Source organism: Trichosurus vulpecula, chromosome 2 (genome assembly GCF_011100635.1).
Source record: "Trichosurus vulpecula isolate mTriVul1 chromosome 2, mTriVul1.pri, whole genome shotgun sequence".
Classification (NCBI taxonomy): domain Eukaryota; kingdom Metazoa; phylum Chordata; class Mammalia; order Diprotodontia; family Phalangeridae; genus Trichosurus; species Trichosurus vulpecula.
In genome coordinates, this window is record NC_050574.1 from 33,432,801 (window position 1) to 33,443,360 (window position 10,560).

The following is a 10,560-nucleotide window of genomic DNA, read 5'->3' on the forward strand; positions in this document are numbered from 1 at the left end:
CTTTATTCATTTTGCACATTAAAAGATGTCTTTGCAAGAGAGGACAAGTCAGCACTTCCATTTGTCACATGGGATTACGTTGGAATGGTCACACTGACTTTTTAAAATTCTAGTTTGATGATCTTTTCTTCTTAAAACATACATAATCAGAACTCCCCAGAAACATCCCCCTTCAGCTGTAGAGAATTAGGGTGTTGAGTGTGGGGTGCCTGTGATTATTTGTGCTAATGAGATGATGGCCTTTTTTCAGCCCTAGAAGTTCTCGATAACCTCAAGGATCGCTGGTATCAGGCTGACAACCCTCCCGCTGACCTGCTGCTGAATGAGGAGGAGTTCCTGTCCTTTCTCCATCCAGAACATAGCAGGGGAATGCTCAAGTTCATGGTCAAGGAAATTGTCCGGGATTTGGGTATGTGCCTCACCCTTGCCCAGTATAATGAAAGGGCTCTGTGCGGGTCAGGGTGGCAAGAGCCCTTGTCGGGGGCTCTGTGTGGGTCAGGGCTCTGTGTAGGTTGGGGGCTTTGTGTGAGTCAGGGGCTCTGTGCAGGTCAGGGGCACCAAGAGCCCCTGGTCAGACCTAGCGCTCTTGGGTAGAGAGAAGACAGAGCTGGTGTGTGGAGATTAGTCAGAGGGACTCAGGAGAGAGAGGACAGGAAGGGATGAGCGTCCATTTGTTGGTTTTTACTGATCTGACTTGTGTTTCGTCATCACAGTCCAATCTTGTATTTGCCTTCTCTCCTTCCCTTGGAAGCCCATTATTAATAAAGAAGCCCAGTGAGCAGCCTCCGCCTGCTCTCTTGGACCAGGATTGTCTTTACCACAAATACCTTTCGGGCTTGTTTTCAGTTCCGTTGTCTTTCTCGTTCTCTTGGTGCCAGTTACTTCACAGGGTGTCAGTTTATACAAGTGTGTCTCTGATCTCTGAATTCGAACCTAAGCAGTTCATGTAGCTCGAGTCAGAGATGTGGAGAGACAGATTTCAGCATGCTGCACCGAGAGTATCAGCGGTGGAATGGGTGGCTTTATAAAGAAGTGGTGAGTTCCCCGACACCGGAAGTATTTAAGGAACAGATGGCTGACTTTTACAGCTTTGGGTAGAAAGTTAAACTAGGAGATCTATCTATGAAACTATTTTTAACTTTCAGGTTTTATTATTTTAGTATCCTGTGTAGAAAAGTTTCCCTGAAATTTAAAAAAAAAAAATTTTTACCTGGGTTTTTGTGGTAGAATTTATTAACGATGTAAATTTTGTGGTTTACTTTAGGGGAAAAAAAAGTTGTTTTTTATAATTCACTCTCAGGGGGAAACTGACTGCAGGTTCTTCCCTCTCCCTTCCTTTAATCTTTTTTTTTTTTAAATGATGCAAGGCATTTACTAATACACAGGGTTACAAATTTATATGAAGGATATATCTATATGCATTTTTGGAGGGGAATGGAGGCAGACCTGTGATTCTATCAATACCACAAGCTCACAGCGTAGAAATACACTCTCTCAATGCAGTTCTATCATGCATAGGCTCAGTCAGTCAGTCAAAAAGCATTCATTATGCTTTTCTATGTGCCAGACACTGTGCTAAGCACTAGGGATACAAAGAAAGGTAAAAATTGTCCCTATGTCCTGGAGGAGCTAAATTTAGAGTTGGAACCTTACATATCACCTAGTCCAACCTCCTCATTTTCCACATAGAGAAACTGAGGCACAGGAAGATTAAATAGGCTTTCCAGAGTAACTTAGATAATAGGGGACAGAGTTCAGATTCCTCCCAGCATCCCCAGTCTCCAATTGCAGACATCTATTCTCTGAACCATTGTGAACTCATGTGTGAAGATAGGCCAAGAAAGTTGTCTAGGGACAACTAAGTATCTTACTTTCTCAAGGTTACACAGCTAATGTCATTTTTGTTGCTGTTGTTTGTCATGTCTGACTCTTTGTGACCCCATTTGGGGTTTTCTTGCAAAGATACTGGATGGTTTGCCATTTCCTTCTCCAAGCTAATGTCATAGGTGCTTTCAAATAAAAATATACATAATATATGTCAAAAATACTTTAGGTGCTTCATTGATTTTTAAAAGGATCAAATAACCTGTGAGGTAGAATGGCCAGATGTGTCTAAGGGCAAGAGTATGCAGATTCTGGGCTCTTTTATCATTGGATAACAAAGCCCAGTGTGGCAGCACCAAAATGCTCCAATTTGGTCTAGTTGTATGTTCCTGAACCATCTGTGGTTCCTCTCTGTTCTTTTCAGTAGGAGATATGGGCCTTCTGGTAAGGCGACTCTTCCAAAATCTTTGGAATCTGAACACAGAATTATATTTGTTGTTGGCCAGGAATAGAGTAGAGAGCTGCATTCATTATCTAGTTTGAGGAAATCGATAAACCTGGGAAGGAAAACACTGGCGGCTGTGCCTTCACAGAGTTTGTGCAACTGGACTCAGTAACCAATCAATTCTTCTGCACATTTAGAAATAATATGGAACGTGCCCCCCCTAGAAAAAAAAATTATTCTTACCAAATGAATATTTGAAGGCTTAGAAGCTACACTAACAGGTTGTTTATAGTTTTAAGCTGCCCTGTCTGTTATGTTGGTAATAATTCAGATAATTTCAGGTTTTTTCTAGACCTCTCTTCTCTCCTCTCCTGTCCTGTCCTGTCCTGTCCTGTCCTGTCTCTCTTTTTATGTCTCTCTTGAGTTTTGTATTTGGAGATCAAATTTTCCATTGAGTTCTGGCCTTTTCATCAGGACCCATTCCTTTAATCTTAAACCTTTGAAAATAACTTTTCTCTTACATTTGTTTTTTATGCACTTTCTGATTCTAATATTTTCTTCATTTGGTTTATTTTTCATTCCTAACCCATAAAAGCTGGGCCCACTCTAATTATATGACTTTTTTTTCCTGGACATTTTAACACAACCATGTAAAACCTGGTTTTGGAAATTCAGGTGAGCTTTGGGATTTTCCCTTCTTGTTTAAGACCAGGGCTCTCCCTTACTCGACTTCTTCTTGGGGAACAATTATTGTATTACACGCACACACACACACACACACACACATATACACACATACACATATGTATGTATATAGAATTAGGTGCTGTCATGTGTGATAGGGGTGTGTGGCCTCTCTCTTTTCTGTAATTTCTTGTGTTTTCCCACCCCTGAAGCATTGTGCCCCTGCTGAAGGGCAGCTTATTACCTCTCCTTGTGCTTTGTCATGCTTAAGAATGAATCTGTGGAGAAACTATTTTCTACATATAAATAGAGATAGCTTTCTTTTCTTTCATGGAACTAAAGCTGTTCTTTTCTTTAGTAATGCTAAAGCTATATATCTGTACCTATTTCTATCTATCCATCTCTAATCTTATTTAATTTTAACTAATGGTAAAGAGTCATTTGGAATCTTACTTGCAAGCCCCTTGAGGGCTAGGCCCATTCTCACACAAGTTTGTATCCCACAAAGGCCCAGAATGTTGCCTTGAGCATAGAGTAGGTCCTGTGAGGGCAGAAGAGAGCCCTGTGGGCTTGAGTGGTCAGTACAGGCTTCCCAGGAAGAAGAGATGCCAGTGCTGGCCCTTTCAGAAGGGGTACAGGTGGCCAGGGAAAGGGAGGGCATGCCTAGCCAAGCTGTGGAGGCCAGAATACCAGACATAACTTGGAGGGGGAGATTCCTGTAAGCTAATGGCAGGAGATGAGGTTCAGGAAAAGAAGATTGTGGCCCAAGGGGAGAGAGTGGGCTTTTTATGGCTGACCAAGCAGGTCGGACTTTGTCCGCTGGGTAGCAAGAAGGCTCTTCTCTTCGTTAAGCATTTATGAATGCCAGGCATTAATTGTGTAAAAATCTGGTTGTGGGCCTATGCAGACATTGTGTTTGATGAGATCACTGAGAATGTAAAGAGAAGAGGGCCCAGAGTGGAACCCGAGGAGGAGGATCCAGCAAGGCCGACTGAGAAGGGGCAGTCAGATGGGGATGTCAGGGAAGGGAGGCGGAGGGAGCAGGACCATCAAAAAGGCAGAAGGGAAATGGACAGCGGGGTAATTGTCCAGTAGTGTCCAGTTCTACCGAGAGTTAGCAAGGGAGAGAATTGAGAAAAGTGGCTGCATTTTTAGAGGGATTCTTGTTGTTTGACTAAACTTGGGGCTGTTGGGGAGAAGGGGCAGGATGCTGGGCCTGAGCTTCCACTGCTGCCTCTGACCTCACTGCTGGGTGACCTCAGGCAGAGCTTTAAGCCTCTCTTCTGCACTAGCTGGCTTCAGGCTGTGAATCTGGGATCTGATGACCAGTGACTTGATGGCCTCTGGGGTCCCTTTCAGCTCTAGATATACACTGTTGTGATCGGGCAGATCATTGATTGGTCTGCATGCTCTTCAGGTGCATGGTGGGAGACAGAGAGCTTATTGGGAGTGGGCAGGGAGGCCCAGGATATGCACAGGTGACTTGGTCCAAAGGAGAACATTTCTGGGTGGGAGGGATGATTCTCTCTGGGGTTCATCGGGCCACTTTCTTCCCTGAGGATGTCTGTTCTTGACGACTCTTAATTCAGTGGCATCTCCCATAGTCTTTGTGCTTAAAGGTACTTCAGCTAACATGGAAGTATTGTAAGACTAGTAACATACATGAAATTTGTGGTCTGGCTTGTTCCAGGAGAAAACGAAAGTTTGAGCTAAATTTATGTTTCCACAAACTTTGATGGTTTTTTTGTGTGCTTAGGGCTGAAGCCTGCCTCTACTGTTCTGGATGGTCAGTTGCAACTCTCTCCTACCTCATTATTCATGCACCTTTTTTCTTCACACCTCTTTTCCAGACCAGGATGGTGATAAGAAGCTGGTTTTGTCTGAGTTCATTTCCCTGCCTGTGGGGACAGTTGAAAACCAGCAGGCCCAGGACATTGATGATGACTGGGTGAAAGACAGAAAGAAAGAATTTGAGGAAGTAATCGATGCTAACCACGATGGGATTGTCACCATGGAAGAGCTAGAGGTGAGGTCCATGAGGGGCGGGCCCTGCCTTTATCAGTCTGTGACACCCTGGTGCTTTGGGGGCTTTCCCCCCATTTCAGGTCAGCAAATGTCTGTTGGGTGTCTCCTGGGTGAGTACCGTCTCTGATGTGAGAGAGTAAAGAGGGGCTGATGGAGATCCACCTTCACCTCGTTGGCATTCGTTTCATTCACTGAGCGCCCAGAGTGCCAACAGCTGTTCCTAGACTTCGGCCTCCTTGGGGTCAGAGCCTGGATCTCGTTGATCTGTGTATCTTCCTTCCTAGTGCTGAGCCAAATAGAGGGTGAAGTCTTGTTCTAAGGATGAAAAATAACTTCTTTTCAGTTCCTGTCATTCACCTCCAAAACCCTGTTTGTTGCTCTCCAGAAAAATGAATGGCCACCAATTTCATCCACCTTTTTGCAGGTCCACCTCTCAGACTGAACCAACTTTTAGTGCTGGTTTGATGCTGCAACCCTTGAGTCACAGTGTTGAAAAAACACCTTGGGTGGGGGCGGGGGGGTCTGCTCCACTCCCCCCTCCCCCCCCCCAACTTTCCTGGCTCTCTGTCATTGCTTCCTTGATGCTCTTTGTGTTCCACACCCTCCTGCTTGGCATCCTTCCTAGTTCGATTATCTGGTCTGCCCACCTTCATACCTCTGACCTGAAAATCTGAGGATTAGTCCTTAAATTAATCTTTGGGTAGTCATAGGTTTTAAGTAGGGGGCTGGTCAGTATTTGAGAAGTATTCCCCATAGTGTATGATGTTGTTAAGTTCCAAGGTGGTCTGCTCCCACATTTCACTGGTGTAGGGGATGGTTGATAAGGACCCTCCGTTTGCCAGTGCAGAACCCAAACCCTCCTGTGACTCAGGGCCTTAGACAGTTACCCTGGACCCCCGAGGAGCCAAGTGACTCATGCCGGCTCCCATGGCCAGGCTGTGGCTTCCTGACTCCACGGTGTGCTCTTCCTCTAGTTTGCCACCCTGCCTTGCCAAAGTATGTCATACTCTTGGAGATCTATGTTATATGTGGAGAAAGAAGAGAAGGAGGGAATGGGAGGGGTGAAGGAAAGGTGGACAGAGGGAGAGGAGGAGGAGGAGGAGGAGGAGGAGGAGGAGGGAGATGGAGAGAGAAGGGGAGGAGGGAAGAGAGAGGATAAGAGAGGACGTCATTTATGATTCGTTCAAAGTTGTAAAGGCTGCACAGTCCAGTGCTTTGGTTCTGGTACCCCTCACCAAGAGCATCTGCTTCTCCCCCTGCTCTTGGGAACCCCCTCAGATTTATTCCTAGAGGAAATTCACAAGGCACCTCTGTGCCTGCAGCTCTGAGTAATGAAATTCTCCCCAATATTTAGGCTTCTGTAGAAACGAGGAGATAGTCACTCCAGTGATCAGGTATGTCTGGCTGGCTGCTGAACAATTTTTTTGTTCTTAGAAACCTTTTCCTCCTGCCTCCTCATAGTGGGAGTGGCATCTGCCCTTCACCAGAAGGATGCTCAGGTGGTGAGAGAAGGGGCTGGCAGTGCCCCATTGCCACTGCTCCTTGTAGATGGTATGGTGGGTGTCTCTGGGCTCTGGGGGCCCAGTGGGCAGGATGAGTGCTGACCATCACACCACCTCTCCTCTTACGGTAGAAGGAGGTTTGGACCCAGGAGTTAGGGACCAGGAGAGCTCTGCCATGCTGTGTGACCTTGGGCGAGGCATTTCAGCTTTCTCTGATGTTTCACAGGCTAATTTTACAGATGAGGAAATCAAGTCTCAGAAGGATTAAACTCTAATCATGGTCTCTTCTAGCTCCCAAATCTTTGATTCTCTCCTTTAACAGTGTGGAAAGTTTAGGAAGCAAAGTCTCCAAAGCCATGTGCCCCGGCTCCCTTATTACTTGGGGCAGAAAGGGTTTATTTCGTTGAATCGGCAGGGCCAGGCCAGTTGTTGTGTTTGGGAGTGAACCATACTGAGGAGTTTAAGTTACAAGGAAGAACTCCCCTGGCCACAAAAATAAGCTGGTGTTCCCTGAGATAGAGGAGTAAGAAAGGTCTAGAATCTCTGTTTCTTGAAGGTCTCAAAGCACCAACGCTTGGCCTCCCAGTGTTTGGGCCTCGAGCATCAGTCTTTTTCTGGCCTTTGCCCTTCAGCCTTCTGTCCTGTGGCTAGAAGGGTGGAAAATTGAGTAGCAGCAGTTGGATGGTTTGAAGCTTTGGTTATGTGGCAAAGCAGCTGAGATGTGTGAGCCCTTGTTCCCTGGGCATTGCCTGTCTTAGGTGCATTGGAACCAAAATCATCAGTGCCAACCTGGGAGAGTCAGAACGGTGAGGCCCTGGTCAGTGGGCATTTCAGAAGACCTGGGCACAGGGAAGGACATCATACAGACAACCTGTCCCTGGAAGGACTGAGGCCAGAGGCTGGAGCAGTGAGCTGCACCGAAGCGTAGGACAGGCCTAGAGTATATCAGGCAGTCAGCAAGTGTCTCATAAGTGAAAAGGCTTCAGTGGTATCAGGGAGACAAGTTTGATACAAAACAAACATGAAGGACTTTGGGGTGGGTGAGAGGCTGGTCATAGCAGTTGGAGCAGGGGGCGGGGGGGGGGGGGGGGTCCGGGTAGGGCTTCATTGAGGAGGTGGCCTCTGAGGTAAACTCTGAAGGAGACCAGGAGGCAGAGGGGAGGGGGAAGGCACTCTAGGCATGAGGTACAGCCTGGGCAAAGGCATGGAGACAGGAGATGTCAGGTGGAGATATTTGGGGAATACAACAAGGTGCCCATTCAGCAAATAGAAGTTTGAATTTGACCTTAGAGTAGTAGGGAGCCATTGCAGTTTTGTGAGCAGGAGAGTGAGATGTGCTTTAGGAAAGTCATTTTGGCAGCTTGTAGAGGCTAGGTTGGGGAGTCCTGTCATCAATGAAGGACTCAGTGCATCCACCCCGGAGTGCTGAGAGCTTCCTGAAGAGCCAGCACACCTATCCTGTTGTCCTTGACCTGGGAAAAGAGAGGGCTCAGTCTGGGGAGGAGGGAAGGTGCAGGTGGGGCTCCTGGAGCAAGGCTGGGGCGAGGGGATAGGCTGGGAGTGGGGAGGGACTGGGCGGAGTGGGGAGATGGGCTGGGGCCCTCTTTGAGCCTCTGGTTTCCCATGGGTTTTGTGTTTGTTGTCCTTCTGGCCCATGGTAACATTTCAGAGGATTTCCTGTGGAGCGGGAATTTATTAGGCTACAGGTCCTGGAAGGAGAGGCTGGAGGTGAGGGGGCCTCGGGAGGAGGGCCCTGGGCCTTGCCCCCTCTGCAGCACTGGCTTTCTGAGGCCTTAGCACTTTTGTGAGCCTCCTGGGGAGGGGATGGGAGATGGTACCATAGTGGGTGTCCTCCTAGTTGGTGCCTGTTTATCCTTCCCAGCCCTTTGTACTAAAAGGCCGCTTCAGAAGTGGCTCAAGCTCTCCGGGCCCTGTGCACTGCCTGGACTGTTTTTCAATGTTTTGATCAAGAAACAAGTTTCCAGAAGGTTTTTGGTGGCCTTCTGTTTTTTTTGTTTTGTTTTTTTTTTTTTGGTGGCAATTCTTTGCTTGTGATAAAAAGTACCCACATGGTATGACTCCGAGAAAGAAGTGGAATGATGAGGGAGAGGTGCTTCTCAGGGCCCTAGATTAGTGGGAAGAGAACCCTGAAATCTGACGGCATCATTGCAGCTGACAGATGGCATCTCCTGCTTTGCTGCAGCAGGGTGTTGCCCTGGCAGGTGCCCAATGACCAAAACTCTCTTTCCTTTTGGGGCTCCCTGGGTGAGTTCCGATTTAATCCTCAGTCCACTGCCCTGGCTGGCAGCCTTCTGCTGCTCTCTGGAGGAAACAATTAGGTTAGAAAAGGACTTTTTCTCTTATTATTCCGAGAGGCTGGGAAAGGCTGAATGTAAATCAGTTACTTGTGAGTAAAAAGGTATTTTAGTGCCAGTAAATGCCTAAAACCTAGAGGACCTTTGGCATTTGGGGTTAGTGCATTAGGGAGCTGGGGGGGATTCCCTTGCCTTGCTCCCCCCACCCCCCAGGCTCTTCTGATGGCTTATCTCTCATAGGAGTACATGGACCCCATGAATGAATACAATGCCCTCAACGAAGCCAAGCAGATGATAGCAGTGGCTGACGAGAACCAAAACCATCACCTCGAGATGGAGGAGATCCTCAAATACGGGGAGTACTTCACAGGGAGCAAGTTAATGGACTATGCCCGCAATGTCCACGAGGAGTTCTGAGGTGTCCTCCCTCCCGCGGAGCTCGCTGCACCTTCTCGCTCTCCCACCCCTGCTCCTGCCCCACTGACGAGAGGACAGAATCTCTTGCTGCTATTTGTGTTGTGGTGTGTGTGTGTGTGTGTGCGTGTGCGTGTGTGTGTGCGTGTGCGCGAGCGCGCGCACATGCATTCGCCTTGTTCTGAGAAAGAGAGCCTTCCGTCCACCCAGTACTCTGAACGTTGGCTTCCGTTATCCTGCAGTCCGTCCTGGCTCAGCAGTGCAGTGGCCACTTAACAGTGGTTTTCCCAGAGTCGACCCTCCTCTCCTCAGCCAAACCCCTCTTTAGACTCATGATATACACCTGTGAAATAGCTGAGGGGATTGGGGTTGGATGTGGGGGTTTCTCCATGGCTTAGAGTAGAGCAAGCTGTGGAAGGAGGAAGCAAACCGTGGGGCTGGCACTTGAGTGGCAGGAAGAAGTTCAGGGATGGGCATTCACAGCTCAGTGTAAGTGACCCAGGTCAGTCTGCCAGGTGCTCTTGGGGTACCCCGTGGTGTGGGGCCTGGCTTGGCGCAACCCAGGCTTAGCCCTGAGGCCACAGGAAAGGGACCTGTGTTCTTGTTTACTATGGTGGCCTTGAAATGAGCTGATCTTTGGAATTCATCCAGGCTGGAGGATCTTAATTTGATGAAAGCAGCATGATTTCCATGTTATTTTTACGTTTTCTGGAGTAATCCTTGGGGCACGCTTGGGTGTGGCCAAGCCAGAGTGTGATGGAGGGCTCTGGTTTGGAGGGGATGGGCTTTTCCTCCTTGTCCCTGATGACGAAGCCATCCCGCTCAGAACAGACCCATCAGGTTGCTTCAAGACACTCACGTTTGTATTGGCCTCCCCTGCCCTTCCCATTACATTATTTTGTCCCAATGACATTTTTGTTTTTCGGATTTATTAAAAATCACCTCCAAAAGCTCGGTTTGTTGTGTTTATTGAAAGGATGCGGGGCTGGAGGGTCTGGGAATGACTTGTCCAAGGTCACCCAGGCTGTAAGTGCCAGAGGTGGGCCTTGGAGCCAGATCCTGTGGTCCTTAAATCTTACCCTCTTTTCCATTGTATCACTCTGGCAATCACCCCAGACCCCATTAATGTCTGCTGTTCAAGTAGTAGAAAACGTCACACAGATACCCCAACACATCTTTGCCTCCAGTGCCCCCTCCTGTTTTTGTGAAACCCTCTGCAAAGAGGTGAGGTCAGCTTTGGTTCGTTGAGACAGCAAACTCTGAGAAGTGTCTGTGACTTGAAAATGAGTGAGTTTGCCAAAGGAAGTTATGAGTCATCATTTTGCACTGTGCAGGGGTTTGTGTTGGGAGG

At 47.7% G+C, this 10,560-nt stretch overlaps 1 protein-coding gene across 1 annotated transcript in view; it reads left to right on the forward strand.

Moving 5' to 3' along the window:
- SDF4 (stromal cell derived factor 4) overlaps positions 1–10,163 on the forward strand; it is a 59,555-nt gene extending 49,392 nt beyond the window's left edge. The window contains exons 5-7 of the mRNA XM_036745148.1: positions 251–409; positions 4,804–4,979; positions 9,036–10,163. Of these exons, the coding sequence (XP_036601043.1) occupies positions 251–409; positions 4,804–4,979; positions 9,036–9,212 (512 nt within the window). The 3' untranslated portion in view covers positions 9,213–10,163. The remainder of the gene's footprint in view (positions 1–250; positions 410–4,803; positions 4,980–9,035) is intronic.
- Positions 10,164–10,560: the final 397 nt, after the last annotated feature.